At 39.2% G+C, this 16,987-nt stretch overlaps 1 protein-coding gene across 1 annotated transcript in view; it reads left to right on the top strand.

The window, feature by feature from the left end:
* PEAK1 (pseudopodium enriched atypical kinase 1) overlaps nt 1–16,987 on the top strand; it is a 137,103-nt gene that overhangs the window by 64,818 nt on the left and 55,298 nt on the right. Inside the window, exon 2 of the mRNA XM_023197636.2 lies at nt 5,769–9,007. Within this exon, the coding sequence (XP_023053404.1) occupies nt 5,883–9,007 (3,125 nt within the window). The 5' untranslated portion in view covers nt 5,769–5,882. The remainder of the gene's footprint in view (nt 1–5,768; nt 9,008–16,987) is intronic.

Here is a 16,987-nt window from a genome sequence, read left to right as displayed (position 1 = left end):
CTATAACAAAAGCCTAGTGAGAACCTTGACTTATAAATTGTCCCCTACCATCCCGGAGATGGACTAATATGTGGGATGACACATAGGCAATAGATCCTCAGTGACAGTGTCCTTAAAAGCCCACATACAGCAGTGAGGATTCTTGACTCTGCCTCCATGGCAATGTGACAGATTTTATGGAGAGAGATGATGGCCTTCGGGAGTCACAGAATTGGAGAAGGAACTTAGCAGTTCATTCTCCACCCTCCTTTATTATTAACAGATTCTCCTTGGGTGCCTTTAGGAAATGCTGTATATATGGTGTTTAATCTCCCACCTACATACTTTCCTTTTCTTCACTAACGGAAATTGAATCCAGCTTGAGGAGCTCCAGCTCTTTCTGCTGGCCAGTTTATTTCAAGACTGAAATCCATTGTGGATTTGTTTGTTGTTTTTTGTATTTTTGTGGGTTTTTTTTTTTTTTTTTTTTTGGTATCAAATATGCCTGAAACTGTTGGACTAGAAGCAAACTAATTATTGTCATTGTATGGCAGTACAGAGAATAAAAAACAGTAATAGGTTCTTAAAAAGCTGTCATGACTTGAAGTGAAATAGGCCACTCTTGAATAGCTTCATCTATAGCCTGAAGGGCTTTGGTACTGAAAACTGTCAAATATGAAATAGGATTTTAGATCATGGAATCCTGGCTACCTCCTAGGGGCAGCTTCAGCCATTAAACTCTCCCATAGACTATTTCATCCAGAAGATTTGCTTTGAGATTATAAGGAATGTGGAGGTAAATGAGCTTTTCTCATCAAACATTCCATTTGGGTGCTCTGTATCAGACCTGTTCTGGCAAATAAATAGAAGACACCAGGATAGACTGTTTTATTTCCTTGTGTAAGTGCCTCAGGAGACACATTTCTTATTTCTCAAGCATAACTTTGGAGACTGGAGTTTCCCGTTTTGGGGCGTGTTGGTGTTGAGCAGAGAAATGCTAGTTATTGATTGCCATTGAAGTCATTTCACAAAGGCTGTAAAACCCAAGGATTGCTCTTTGGACAGACTGCATCTGGTACAGCTTCCCCCTCTATGAAACTGTTGTAGGTTAAAATAGTTTTGACAGTGTCTTTAAGTGCACCTCTTTGTCTCCAAACACAATTAGTGTTTAAAATGAAGCCCTTGTAGTTAAGGTTTTGTGGCTTAGACAGCAGCTCCATCTGGTGCTTGCTAAAGGTGTTTGCTTGGTTCATGTCTCAGTTTTATACCAGATGAATACAGATGGACACAAACTTGTAAACGAATGTCATATGCAAGATGGGTTTCTAGGGCACACAACACTACCATAATCAAATGGTCTTCCTGGTGAGTCTCATTTGGCTATTCTGTTGATAAGTGATAGCTGCTAATCAACTTAGCCATCTTTTGACTGAATTAACTTACTTTTGCTCAAAGTGGGGAATTATTTTTACTATTATCTGCTAGTCCTTGAAAAAGCACATACATTATAGTACTTACAAAGAGAAAACTTAATCCCACTCTTATCAGAGGTCTGTTTAACTTAGTTAACAAGATGTTATGCCAAGATGCCTTTTTCCTTTTTGTATTCAGTGCTGCACAGTGCTAAGTACACAGGGAATTTTTTAATTTAAATTCTTGGTGACTGACAGGAACTGCCCCCAAACTGTTAATAGAAGTTACTTCTGAATAATAGGTTTACAAATGGTTTCTATTTTCTTAATGCTTTTTTGAGTTTCCACAGTGAGATGTACAACAAAAGAAAAAAATATCTACCAAAAAAGGTAAAAACAAAACATATTGTAGATAGTCATAGCCTTGAGTCCCAGTTCTGGGTCTTTTTTATTTACTGTGCATCCTTAGGAAACTCACTTTCTCTTCTAGGCTTCAATTCCTTTTTCCATAAAACACAATTGAATTAGCAACCTGCACAGTTTTAACATTCTGAGTATTGTGATTCTTCCCTCTTTCCTGTTTTTTCAGCCTCTCACCCTGGCCTGTATCTTTCCCCAGTATTACCATTCAGCATTATCTAGGTCCTCCCATCTTAAAATAAGAAAATCCTTTCTGGACCCCCATCCTCCTAGCTCCTTCTTGCTTCTCCTTCCTGCCTACTCTTCTCCAAAAGTTATCTACCATTGCTCTGTTACCTCACTCTTCAACTTACTGCAGTCTGGTTTCCATCCCCACCTGAACCAAATAGTTCATGCTAAGGTCACTGATGAGCTCACATTGCCAAGTCCAGTGGGCATGTATGTAAGTCCTCATTTTCTGTTACCTCTCAGCAGCATTTGAAATAGTTATTGTCTTTCTCCTTCATGACATTTCCTTATCTGGCTTCTGTGTCATCACACCTTGGCTGTTAGTTTTCAGTTAGGGGAGAGGAATTAGCCCCTTCTCCCTGGTTCACCCACCAAGGCCACCTCCTCAGCTCACTATTTTCTTTTCAGCCTAAATATCTCTATACTAGTAATTCCTAAGCAGATGAGAACCACAGAATTCTCATCCATGTTTCAGACTTCTAAATTCATATACTCTCTTGTATGCAGGGTGACAAAATATGGACTCATAATCTTCCCTTCAAAAGTTGCACCTCCTCCAATGTTGTCATATCAGTAAATGGCTCCACAAATCATTTGAATATATAAACCCAAAACCTCAATACCTTTTACTCTTCAGAATCCAGTCATTCCTGCATGTTTCTCTGCCTTCCCTGACACCACATTCTAGTCTAGATCCTCATCATATCTTAGTTTGCCTGTGTCAGTCCTTTAAGCCTCCTGTCCTGTTCTTCCCAAGTCCATTTTCTACATAGCAGCAGAGCTGTCTTTTTAAAGTCAGGCTTATTGAGGGTAAATTTACATGTAGTAAAATTCACCTTTTTTAAGTGTGTGGTTTTATGAGGTGTTTGTTTGTTTGTTTTTCGAGGCAGACTCTCGGACTGCGGTGCAGTGGCACAATGCAACCTTGGCTCATTGCAACCTCCGCCACCCAGGTTCAAGCAATTCTCATGCCTCAGCCTCCTGAGTAGCTGAGATCACAGGCGTACACCACCATGCCTGGCTAATTTTTGTATTTTTGGTAGAGACAGGATTTCACCATGTTGGCCAGGCTCGTCTCAAACTCCTGGCCTCAAGTGATCCACCCACCTCGGCCTCCCACAGTGCTGGGATTACAGGCATGAGCCACCACGCCAGGCGGGTTCTGTGAGTTTTGACAAATGTATGCAGTTGTGTAACCACTGCCACCTAACATTTAGATTGTTTCCAGCTTTTGGCTGTAAACCTTTGTGTATTTGTTTTAGTGTAAACAAAAGGTTTTATTTATCTTGAGTAAATCTAGGAGTGGGATTGCTGGGCTCCAAGGTAAGTTTATGATTAACTCTATAAGAAACCGCAAAACTGTTTTTCAGAATACCTGAACCATTTACATTCCCACCAGCAATATATGAGAGTTTCAATTGCTTCACATCCTCGCTAGCATCAGATGTTTTTGTTTTAATTTTATTTTAACCATTCTAATAAACGTGTAGTGGTAGCACATTGTAGTTTTAATTTGCATTTCCATGTGGCTAATTATGTTTACTAAAATATTGTAAATTTTATTTACTACAATATTGTAAATATTGTAAATTATATTTACAATATTTATATTGTTTAAATGCAATCCATGTATCTTTGGCGGGGCACAGTGTCTCATGCCTGTAATCACAACACTTTGGGGAGGCCAAGGCAGGTGGGTCCCTTGAGCCTAGGAGTTTGAGACCACCCTGGACAACATGGAGAAACCCCATCTGTACAAAAACATAGAAAAATTAGCCAGGCATAGTGGCATGCGCCCATAGTCCCAGCTACTCCAGAGGCTGAGGTGAGAGGCCTGATTGAGCCGGGGAGGTTGAGGCTGCAGTGAGCTGTGATCATACTACTGCACACCAGACCGGGTGACAGAGCGAGATCCTGTCTCAAAAAAAAAAAAAAGATAAAAAATCGTATGTATTCGGTTAAGTGTCTGCTCAAATCTTTTACCTGTTTTTTATTGGGTTTTTCTTTTTGTTGAGTTTTGAAAGTTCTTTATATATTCCAGATACAAAGTCCTTTGTCAGATATGAATGTTTCACAGAATTTCTCCTACTCTGGGGCTTGTCTTCATTCTCTTATCATTATTTTTTTTCCTGCAAATTTTTTTGATAAAATGCAAAATATAATTAGGTACAATGGGTTATAACAGAGGTTTGCTAGTGAGAAGAATGAAATTCCATTTTGAGGAGGATAACATTTTGCTGGATGGGGATTCAAAGTTAGTACTTCCTCTCATCAAAATTGACTACAAATGTTCATCTATTAATGCATATCTGTAATGAAATTTTATGTATTTCATAATTTTATGTATTATCTTTGAAAAATGTCATTTCACACAGCTGATAGATGCACCAGTGAAAATCCTGCAATTTGTAGAGTGCCACAAAGCAGCAAAAGTGAAGCATACAGTCTGTGTGTCACACACGTCATAGCTACTTATCTCTCTATTGTAGCACAGAAGCAACCATAGGCAAATGAGTATGTAAACAAATGAGTGTGACCAGCGTTCCAATGGAGCTTTATTTGTGGGTACTGTATTTAGAATTTCATATAATTTTCACTTGTTGCAAAACATTATTCTCCTTTTGATTTGTTTCCAACCATTTAAAAATGTAAAAAGCATCCTTAACCTCAGGATATGAAAACAGGAATGAGCTACATTTGGCCTCTGGGCTATAATTTGCTTACCTTTCCCCCTTCTTCCTCCCTTCATCTATCAGTGTTTTGTAGTTTTGCTCATATAGATTCTAGATTTTACACATATTTTGTTGGACTTACATACCTAAGAATATCATGGGTTTTGGTCAGAGCTGTCTTTTTAAAATGCAAATTGGATTATGTTGTTTCCCCTATTCAAACCCTTCAGTGGCTTCCCACTGCTCTTAGGATAAACTCTGTAATCTTTAAAAGCCTAAAAGGCCTTGCATGATCTGGCCCCTGCTTTCCTTTTCAGCTTTTTTTTTTTTTTTTGAGACAAGGTCTTACTCTGTCACCCAGGCTGAAGTACTGTGGCACAATCTGCTCACTGCAACCTCTACCTCCCAGGCTCAAACAATCCTCCAGCCTCAGCTTCCTGAGTATCTGGGACTATAGGCGTGTGCTACCACACCCCGCTAATTTTTATATTTTTTTTAGAGATGGGGTTTTATCATGTTAGCCAGGCTGGTCTTGAACTCCTAGAGTCAAGTGATCTTCCCACCTTGGCCTGCCTCCCAACATGCTGGGATTACAGGCATGAGCCACTGCACCCAGCCCTGAGGCTTCATTTTCAATGCATTGAGTTTGAGGAGTCTGTGAAATGTCTAAAATGTACAAGGGTAGGTGGAAGAAGAGGAACCTATAGTGGCCTGGGAAGTGTTAGAGAAATTGGTGAATAACAGAAGGAGTGGTATCAAAGGCATTTCTGGGAGGGATGTAATGATTCATTTCACAGAAGCATTACAACAGAGACATCAAGCTAAAGATTATGTATGGATTGATAAGAGTACATAAAATTATGGTTAAAAAGCTCACTTTTCCAATATGCTGATCGACTAAAGGGAAATTATGAAGTACCCAAATTAGTTTAGCTCTCTATCTTTTAATTTAAGGAAAAGTTTAGGAGTGGAGTCAGTTTTTTCAAGTCACTAATAATGGTAAGTCTCATAGGGCCTTTTTTATTCAGACTTTTTTCTTCTTTCTCCCCCTCCACAGATTGATCATTCTTAGAAGAGCTGCTGTAACACATAGGGGAAGTGAAAACTAACAGATGAAAGTTTTGTCATGCACTGAAAGAAAAGCATTGTCTGTGAAGTTCTATTTTTAAAAATGTCTGCTTGTAACACCTTTACTGAACACGTTTGGAAACCTGGTGAATGCAAGAATTGCTTTAAACCTAAAAGTTTGCACCAGCTCCCCCCAGACCCTGAGAAGGCACCCATCACCCATGGCAATGTGAAAACTAATGCCAATCACAGTAATAACCACCGCATCAGGAACACCGGAAATTTCCGGCCTCCTGTGGCTAAAAAACCCACTATAGCTGTGAAGCCCACTATGATAGTGGCAGATGGGCAAAATATATGTGGTGAGCTTGGCATCCAAGAACACTGTGAGAACAAACCTGTTATCATAGGGTGGAACCGAAACAGAGCTGCCTTGAGTCAGAAACCACTTAACAATAATAATGAAGATGACGAAGGAATTAGCCATGTTCCTAAGCCTTACGGCAATAATGATACTGCGAAGAAGATGTCAAATAACAATAATGGACTAACTGAAGTGTTAAAGGAGATAGCAGGCTTGGATACTGCCCCTCAGATAAGAGGAAATGAAACAAACTCCAGAGAAACATTCTTGGGAAGAATAAATGATTGCTATAAACGATCATTGGAAAGAAAGCTTCCACCAAGTTGCATGATAGGTGGGATAAAGGATACTCAGGGCAAGCATGTTATTCTGAGTGGGAGCACGGAAGTGATTAGTAATGAAGGGGGCCGGTTCTGTTACCCAGAGTTTTCCAGTGGCGAGGAGAGTGAAGAGGATGCACTTTTCAGTAACATGGAGGAGGAGCACGAGAGTTGGGATGAGAGTGATGAAGAGCTGTTGGCCATGGAGATTCGCATGAGAGGGCAACCTCGCTTTGCCAACTTTAGAGCAAACACTTTGTCTCCTGTTCGATTCTTTGTGGACAAAAAATGGAATACCATCCCCCTGCGAAACAAGTCTCTGCAGAGAATCTGTGCTGTGGACTATGATGACAGCTATGATGAAATCCTGAATGGTTATGAGGAAAATTCTGTGGTCTCTTATGGACAAGGAAGCATTCAGAGCATGGTGTCATCTGACTCCACATCACCAGATTCTTCTTTAACAGAAGAATCACGTTCTGAGACAGCCAGTAGTTTATCCCAGAAGATTTGTAATGGGGGAATATCTCCTGGTAACCCAGGAGATTCTAAGGACATGAAGGAAATTGAGCCCAATTATGAAAGTCCCTCTAGTAATAATCAGGATAAAGACTCATCACAAGCTTCCAAAAGCTCAATAAAAGTTCCAGAGACCCACAAAGCAGTCCTTGCTCTCCGATTAGAAGAGAAGGATGGCAAGATTGCTGTACAAACTGAGAAGGAAGAAAGTAAAGCCTCTGCAGATGTTGCTGGGCAAGCAGTAACCATAAACCTTGTCCCCACAGAAGAGCAAGCAAAACCCTACCGAGTTGTGAATCTGGAACAGCCATTGTGCAAGCCATATACTGTTGTGGATGTGTCAGCAGCCATGGCCAGTGAGCACCTCGAGGGCCCTGTTAACAGCCCTAAGACAAAAAGCTCATCTACTCCAAACTCTCCAGTTACGTCATCTTCATTGACACCAGGACAAATAAGTGCCCATTTCCAAAAATCCAGTGCAATTCGATACCAGGAAGTATGGACTTCTAGCACCAGTCCACGACAAAAGATACCTAAAGTGGAACTAATTACTAGTGGAACTGGACCAAATGTTCCTCCAAGAAAAAACTGTCACAAATCAGCACCTACATCACCCACAGCTACAAACATTTCCTCCAAAACCATCCCTGTTAAGTCACCTAATTTGTCTGAAATAAAATTTAATAGTTATAACAATGCTGGTATGCCACCTTTTCCAATTATCATTCATGATGAGCCAACTTATGCTCGGAGTTCCAAAAATGCTATCAAAGTTCCCATTGTTATCAATCCAAATGCATATGACAATCTAGCTATCTACAAAAGTTTTCTGGGAACAAGTGGAGAACTCTCAGTGAAGGAAAAAACCACAAGTGTAATAAGCCATACTTATGAAGAAATAGAAACTGAAAGCAAAGTGCCTGACACCACCACTAGCAAAACCACTGACTGTCTTCAAACTAAAGGGTTTTCAAACAGCACAGAGCGTAAAAGGGGCTCAGTGGCTCAGAAGGTTCAAGAGTTTAACAACTGTCTCAACAGAGGTCAGTCTTCACCACAGAGAAGCTATAGTTCCAGCCACAACTCCCCAGCAAAGATCCAGAGAACCACTCAAGAGCCTGTGGCCAAAACAGAAGGCACTCAGGAGTCTCAGATGGTGGGCAGCAGCAGCACCAGAGAGAAAGCAAGCACAGTGCTTTCCCAGATCGTGGCTTCAATCCAGCCCCCACAGTCTCCTCCAGAAACACCTCAATCTGGCCCTAAAGCTTGCAGTGTGGAAGAGCTTTATGCCATTCCTCCAGATGCTGATGTTGCTAAGAGTACGCCAGTCCGGCCAAAATCTCTCTTTACATCTCAGCCTAGTGGTGAGGCTGAAGCACCTCAGACCACAGACAGTCCTACCACCAAAGTACAGAAAGACCCATCCATAAAACCAGTCACCCCCTCTCCCTCCAAATTAGCGACTAGCCCCCAGAGTGAGCCACCACCTCCCTTTCCCCCGCCACGCTCTACTTCCTCTCCTTACCATGCAAGTAACCTTTTGCAGAGGCATTTCACCAACTGGACCAAGCCAACCAGCCCTACCAGGTCAACAGAAGCTGAATCAGTTTTGCACTCTGAAGGCAGCAGGCGGGCAGCTGATGCAAAGCCTAAGCGCTGGATATCATTTAAAAGCTTCTTCCGCCGTCGGAAAACAGATGAGGAGGATGACAAAGAGAAAGAGCGAGAGAAAGGGAAACTGGTGGGCCTGGATGGCACCGTCATTCACATGCTGCCACCTCCTCCAGTTCAGCGCCATCACTGGTTCACAGAGGCAAAAGGAGAGTCCAGTGAGAAACCAGCCATTGTCTTCATGTACAGGTGTGACCCTGCTCAAGGCCAGCTCAGTGTGGATCAGAGCAAGGCTGGGGCAGACCAGGCAGCAGTCATGGAGAAGGGTAGAGCAGAGAATGCATTACTACAGGACTCAGAGAAGAAGAAGAGGAGTCATTCTTCTCCATCACAGATTCCTAAAAAGATTCTCAGGTATGTAAAACAGACTGGCGGAATATGGGAATTTTTTAACACATTCTCAGGTGCTAAGTTTTTTATATCTTTTAAGATTGCGTAAGAGCCATTTCTGTTTGCAAGTAGCACTCTGTGGCCATCATCTATCTTTATAACTGCATTCCAAGATTAGGATAGTATTAAAGTGAGCTTATTGTACTGAACAAGGTTTATAGCCCTGGATCTTTGGCTTAAGTAGCCTACTGCATTCTGGTGAATGCAGAGGAACTTTAACATAGAAAAGCAAATCCGTAACACCTTAATAGCGATAAAATGTTGTTTTGAAATGTGATGGTAGTGTGAGGAAGAAACAGGATCAAATGAATAAATGGTGATACTGTTCTTTCCCTCACTGTAAATGAAATAAAACTCTTCCAGCAATTCTTTTTGTTTTTTATGAAAGTGTTATCTCTATATGTGTTACTTATTTTAAGGGAATGTTTGTTTTTTTTTATTGCTGTCTCTTTCTGTCCTCCTTCCAAGTGTTGTGGGAAAAAATGGAGGATGGTAAGCAAGCAATTTATAGTTATTTAGCATGTAGGTGAAATAGGAGAAGTTGAGTATTGAGACTGAGACCCAGTAGCATAATCCTTGGTTCAGCTAGACAGATTGCATACCCAAATCAGTTCTCTAGGCATTCATTTTCTTTAACACCGTAGTAGCTATTTATTGATCACCTGTTCTGTGCAAGGTATATATTAATATTTATCTCAAATCCTTATAAATTTGCTATATTCTTCAGATGAGGAAACTGAAAACCTGGGAAGTTAACAATTGAACAGAGTCACAAAGCTAGTACTTGTCAGAGCTGGAATTCAAACCTCAATCTGTCTCATTCTAAAGCATGCATCCTCCTTATAATGTTGCATTCTTAACAAACACAAGATTGGTCAAAATTGTTGTATTCTCACTTGTAATCATTCACATAAACACATATGTTTTTGGAAGCCTAAGTTTTTCTTTCTTATTTATATTGTAAACAAAATGAATTAACTGCCAATAAAAACAAGGAACTTTTATCCCAAGTTTGTGACAAATAGGATGATTTCCCTATACTTCCTGTCCTTTTTATTCTTAAACAAGGATATGCCCTGAGTACTCCATTCATCTGATTCTGAGTCCTCCCTCCTGACTTAAAGTAAACCTCTATCTGACCTGGCCTTCTTTCTGACAAAACGTAGCAAATTCTGATGGATGGGGCAGATTTACCTGTTTTTCTTTAGAAAAGTGTAATAAAAAATGAAATGAACACTTAATGGTTTTACTTTTCCTAGCAAAATGCTAAGAAGTTTTATATACATTCTTTATTAAAATGAGCTTTTCACATACCTCCAAATTGTTGTCAAAATGCTAACAAGTCCGTTTTCCTTAAATCCGTGTAGTAACAAAGCAACTAGGATGATAGTCCTAGAAAAAAATAGTCTTGTCATTGGTAGTTGAACGTTATATTCCAAGGTGAGGTATTCAATGACAGAATGTACTCCAGTAGTAATAAAATGCATGTATTTCAGGGTCAGGTGTGGTGGCTCACACCTGTAATCCCAGCACTTTGGGAGGCCAAGGCGGGCGATCACCTGAGATCAGGAGCTCGAGACCAGCCTTGCCAACATGGTGAAACCCATGTCTACTAAAAATACAAAATTAGCTGGGTGTGGTGGCAGGCGCCTGTAATCCTGGCTACTTGGGAGGCTGAGGCAAGAGAATCACTTGAACTAGGAGGTGAAGGTTGCAGTGAGGTAAGATCACACCATTGCACTCCAGCCTGGGCGAGAAGAGTGAAACTCCATCTCAAAAAGAAAAAGCACCATGTATTTCAGGTGACTGTTTTATTTAGAAAATGGGCAGTTTAAACAGCAAATGGTTGGAATTATATAGGAGGGAATGGTAGACAGTTCTTACATGGCGTCATTCCTGATTAATTACCACTGTAGGTATTTATCCACATCTTAGAAGGCACAGTCAAGAAATGATTTGGCTTCTTTCTGTGGAATGAGACTCTCTCCTTTGGCTGCATGCCGTGGTATACAGTCTTGAGGGCAGCCCAGGCCCTGGGCTTGGCAGACCCCTTACTATACAGCTTTTATTTCACAATTAGGTGATACAAACACCAGTCAGGTCTTCCAAAATTTATCCGTTTTTTGTAGTTAACATCCATGAATCCAAATAACACAGTTCATTTGCCCATTGGTTCTTAAATTTAACCATGTTCCACAATCATCTAGAGAGCTGTTAAGACACAGATTGCTGAGCCCCACCCCTGGAGTTTTTGATTCAGTGGGTCTAGGGTGGGTCCTGATGATTTGCACATCTAATAAGTTCCTGGGTGATGCTGATGCTGCTGGTCCTTGGGTCACACTTAGAACTGCTGGTCTCACCACCATTCTAAAGATACATGCTATAGTCTGAGTAAAGCAGTGATTGAGATATTAAGCTTTTCTTTAAGGCACATTGGAATTTTCACATTTCATAATGTCCCAGACTAAGTAGAAAAAGAGGTATTCGATAGCTTTTTTTTTTTTAACTTTTTGAAAAGTTTAAAACATGAATATGCATATTGAAAAATATATACCATTTACTTTTTCAACATTGCCTCATTTACTTGAATACACCATTGGTATTTACTTGGAGCAACTTTGATAAGGAAAACATTACCATCAAATGTCAACATTTGTGTTTCAGGCTTGATGGCAGTGTGATCATTAAATTACCATCCCATGGCTGGGAGCACACTGCTGAAAGAAATGAAAATACAGTTTTTCCATAAGTAAATGAATATTTCAAGTCTAAACTGTATCTAAGGAATGAAGAATGAAAAATGAAAAACTACTGTACTAATGGCCAGACCCCAGGCTCTGAAAGATGAGGAACTTTATAGACCCCTTCATTATGGGATTAGATTGTTACTAAGTCCATTTATTTAACTGTTTAGGAAATATAAATTGAGTGCCTTAACTGTGCCATGTATTTGCCATGAGGCCCTGGAACAAATAGGGGGAAACATTATCCTGAAATAATGGGCTTGGGTTGGACCTCAACTGTGTCTGATCCTTCAGTGTACAAGGCTATAAAGATATCTATCACATAGAAGTAAGTTGAAAATTTCATTAGAAAACATATAAAAAGCTTATCCCAGGGTCTGGCACACATTGAGTGCTTAAAAATGTTAGTAGGCCCTTTACCCTCAATGGATAAATGCTAAAACAACGTGCAGAGTGATTAAATCAGTTTAGTGCAGACTTCTCAGGAATAAAATCCAAAGCAGATCTTTAAAGACAGATAGGATTTTGCCAGCTGGTTGGGAAAGACATTGTAGGCCAAAGGAACAATATATGCAAAGTCACAGAGGTAAGGTTGGTGGCAAACAGAAGCAGGACATGTGGCTAGAAAAGGATATTGAATAATCCAGTGTATCTAAAACATTCAAACTCAGAAGGAAAGAATAGAGCAATGGTAACCAGAGGCTTTGGAGTGAGGTGGGGTTGATGGGGAAAGGAGAGATGTTTGCCAAGGGTACAAAGTTCCAGTTAGACAGGAAGAGTAAGCTTTAAAGATCTGTTGTACAGCATGGTGACCATAGTTAATAATGACATATTACATATTTCAAAATTGCTAAAAAAGTAGATTTTAAATGTTCTCACCACAAAAAAAAGATAAATAGGTAAGGTCATAGATTTGCTAGTAACTTTATTATATAATCTTTCTACAGCATATACATATATCAGAACATCACATTGTACCCATAAATATATACAATTATTATTTGTTAATTTAATTTTTTTTAATTAAAATTTAAAAATAGTCCATTGGAGCTGGGCGTGGTGGCTCAAGCCTGTAATCCCAGCACTTTGGGAGGCCGAGATGGGCGGATCACGAGGTCGGGAGATCGAGACCATCCTGGCTAACACGGTGAAACCCCGTCTCTACTAAAAACTACAAAAAACTAGCCGGGCGACGTGGCGGCGCCTGTAGTCTCAGCTACCTGGGAGGCTGAGGCAGGAGAATGGCGTGAACCCGGGAGGCGGAGCTTGCAGTGAGCTGAGATCCGGCCACAGCACTCCAGCCTGGGTGACAGAGCGAGACTCCGTCTCAAAAAAAATAAAAATAAAATAAAAAAGTAAAAAACATAAAAATAGTCCATTGGTTCTTAAAGTATGATCCGTGTAAGGTCAAATAGTGATCATGCCAACATTACTATTTTTATAATAATACAAAGACACTTGTCTTTTTCATTGTGTTGACATTTGCACTGATGGTGCTTAAACAATAGTGGTTAAAACTACTTGCATCTTAGCATAAATCAAAGCCATGGCACCATAGTGTACTAGGAGGGTTTGTTGTTGTTGTTGTTGTTGTTTTTAAGTGAGTTTCACTTTATCCTTGGTAGGCCAGACACAGTGGCTCATGCCTGTAATCCTAGCACTTTGGGAGGCCAAGGTAGGAGGATCACCTGAGCTCAGGAGACCAGTCTGGATAATATAGTGAGAGACCTTATCTCTACTAAAAATTTTAAAAATTAGCTGGGTATAGTGGTGTGTGCCTGTGATCCCAGGTACTCAGGAGGCTGAGGTGGGAGGATCGCTTGAGCCCAGGAGGTCAAGAACTGCAGTGAAGCATAATCACGCCACTGCACTCCAACCTGGGTGACAGGGTGAGACCCTGTAAGAATGCCCTTGGTGATGTAGTAAATTAAATCTCAACCCTGGAGTACCTGTCTTCCTAAAAATTCTGCGTAATTAAATGGGAAGTACACATAGAATACTTCTGCTGTGTAACAAAGTATGATGGTTTTCTCAAAGAAAAGTACTTGTGAAATAGTTTGAGTTGTGAAGCTGAACTAGCCCCCTCTTTCATGGACCACCTTGAAAGAACAACTGGCAGACAAACTGTGGTTATTCAAATCTGAGAGTGTTTGGCAGATATTTTCTTAAGAATGAACATAACAAACCTATTACTTCAAGGAAAACAAGTAACTATATTTGTTGTCAGTGATATAAAATCCAAGTTTTCAAGCAGAAATGAGAATTTTTAAAAACTTATATCTGCCACCATGACCTCAACAGCTTCCTAATACTTAAACATTCTTCTGATGAGATTGGTGGTTGAATTTGCAAACTTTTAAAAGTATTATATAATGAAATATGTCAACATTTAGAGGATCTGCATTAACTCAGTAAACCCATAATTTCCAGATAACCCAATCCATCATATTACAAAATTATACATGAGTAAAATCTATTCAAATTGCAAGATAGATCAATGGCTTTTAATGCAACTGAGTACAGAAAGTTTATTGATATGGTTTCAGATTTCACATTGCAACTAAGCTTTAAGAAACTACCACTTATCAAATTCTGGTATGGTACCAAAGAATATCTACCTTTATCTAAAAAGCTATTAAAATACTCCTCCTTTTTGCGCTTATGAATCTGGGTGAGACCAGATATTTTTCATATACTTTAATCAAAGCAACATATCACAGCAGATTGAATGCAGAAGCAAATAAGGGAATTCAGTTGTCCTCTATTAAGCCAGATATTGAAAAGATTTGAGAAAATATTATTTAGGTTAATATTTACTGGGGTTATTTCCTTATTTTTAAATTTTTATTTAATACTTAAATTATACATAATGCACATAATTATGGTGTACGTAGTGATGTTGCAATACATACAGTGTAAAGTGAGCAGATCAGGGTAATTAGCATATCCATGACTGTTCACTATAGTCATCCTACAGTGCCATAGAACACTAGAACTTATTTCTCCCATAGAGCTGTAATTTTGTGTCCTTTGACAAATCTCTGCCTATCCTTTTCTTTCCCCATCTTCCTAGCCTCTCATATTCTCTCTTCTACTTTTTACTGCTATGAGATCTACTTTTTTTTAAGCTTCCACATATGAGTGAGAACATGTGGTGTTTAACTTTTGTTCCTGGCACTATTTCACCTAGCGTAATGTCCTCCAGTTCCATCCGTGTTGCCACAAAAAAAGTTTTTTTAAAAAAATGAATTAATTATTTTCAAAAGTTCTCAGTTCCAATTTCTCATATAAACATCAATTGATATGACCTGTACAAATAAGAGTCCATGTGATTCTCAATTTTTAAGAGTGCAAAACAATCCTGAGACCAAAAAGTTTGAGAAGTGCTGAGACAGGCTGTAAATGACATGTTGAAATGTTTGGCTTTTATCTTGTAGATTTTGTAGAGGAAACAGTTTTTAAGCAGGAAAGTAGCATGTTTTTTTAATAAAATATTTTCTGGCAGTAATACTGAAAATAGGCTAGAAGATGGGATACTAGTGGGTCAAATTTTAGTTGAAGAATGTATACCCACACATCATTTCTATGTGGCTAGTTTGGATTAAGAGAAACTAATTTGGTGGTTAATCAGGTCTGTGACCAGTTAGGAATTTCCCAGCTATCGTTTTTAAAATGATACCTACCTACCATCTCTGCAAGTCTTTGGTTCCCCATCACGTGGGGGGATAATACTGCATAGTGGGAAGAATGCCAACACTGGAGTCAAAGATTTGAATTCTGACTTACCCCTGAGTAGTTGTAACTTTTGACATAATCTCTCTGAGCTAAAGTTTCCCTACCTATACGATAAGAATAATAATACCTACCTTATAGACATATTTTGAGTACTAAATATATAGTATCTGTAACACATCAGCATATATCTAGCAATAGGAGTTGACCTCATTACAAAACTATGTCTAGGGAACCAGAATTTAATATCATCCTTGCTTAATGTCTTGCCCCCTGAAATCTATTCTGAGAACAGCCGCCTACTCTTTCTTAAATATAAATCTAGTTATATCCCCCAACTCCCCACACTGAAGAAGGTCCTACATATGTGGCATCTGCCTACCTTTTAATCTTAACATTTTGGGCTTAATCTTATCCTCTTATTCATGAACCTCTAGTTATTCTGGCTTCCTTTTCTTCTAAGTGCGTTGTTTATAATAGTTTATAAAAGTTTAAAAACTGACTTTGCAATCACTTCTACTGGATTATCTTGTAATTGGGACTATCTTAAAATTGGTCCTCTCTTTTTTTTTTTTCATTTTATTTTAAACTTTTTATGATTGAAAATTTTAAACATATACAAAAGTAGATAGACTAGTATAGTAAACCACTAGTATAGTAAACCACCATTTACTATAAAACCACACTTCAACAGTTACCAATTTATAACCAATCCTGTTCCGTCGCTGCCCCTATTCACTTCCCCCTATTATCTTGAAGCAACTCTTTTTTTTCCATTATAATCATGTACCAAAAAGGGGTTCTTTAAACCCTAGTAGCTAACCCCTGGCTAAACATCATCAGGTATCAAAAATTTTAAAACTATAAATATTCTGATGACCCTACTATCTTCATCCCTGATCTCTTCCCCCAATAATCATGTGCAATTTTCCACTTGATATCTCCACTTCAAATGAAACATATCCAAAACAGAACTCTTAATTTTCCCCTACAAATCTGTTCCATCACAACTCTTCCCTTCTTGGTAAATGGCCCTCCATTCATTCAGTTGCTCAAGCCAGAAAACTAGGGGTCATCTTTGATTCTTCTATTGCCTTTACCCCCGACATCCAAAATGTTGGATGATTCAACCGCCAAAATATATTCCAAATTATCTACTTCTTTCCAATCTCTGCTTCTACTACCCTGGTCCAAACTACCATCATCTCTAACCTGTTTACTAATGTATTTGCTGATTGAGCTCTCTGCCTAATCTCTTGCCTCTGGTAACCTAATCTCTTTAGAACGGCCAAGTACCCTCTTCATTTTACTTCTACATTCTGGGTTCAATTTCCTTCTTGACAAATACCATTTTTAGTGGTTCTTTCAATAAGCTGTGGTGGTAAACACTTGGTTAGTGACTACAATCATGGTTATTTTAGTGTTATTTAACCAATAACACTAAATTTAGTGTTATTTAACCAATAAC

This window comes from Piliocolobus tephrosceles, chromosome 6 (assembly GCF_002776525.5).
Source record: "Piliocolobus tephrosceles isolate RC106 chromosome 6, ASM277652v3, whole genome shotgun sequence".
Lineage (NCBI taxonomy): Eukaryota > Metazoa > Chordata > Mammalia > Primates > Cercopithecidae > Piliocolobus > Piliocolobus tephrosceles.
The sequence above is the reverse complement of the archived record's forward strand: the minus strand, read 5'-3'. Positions and strand labels throughout refer to the sequence as shown.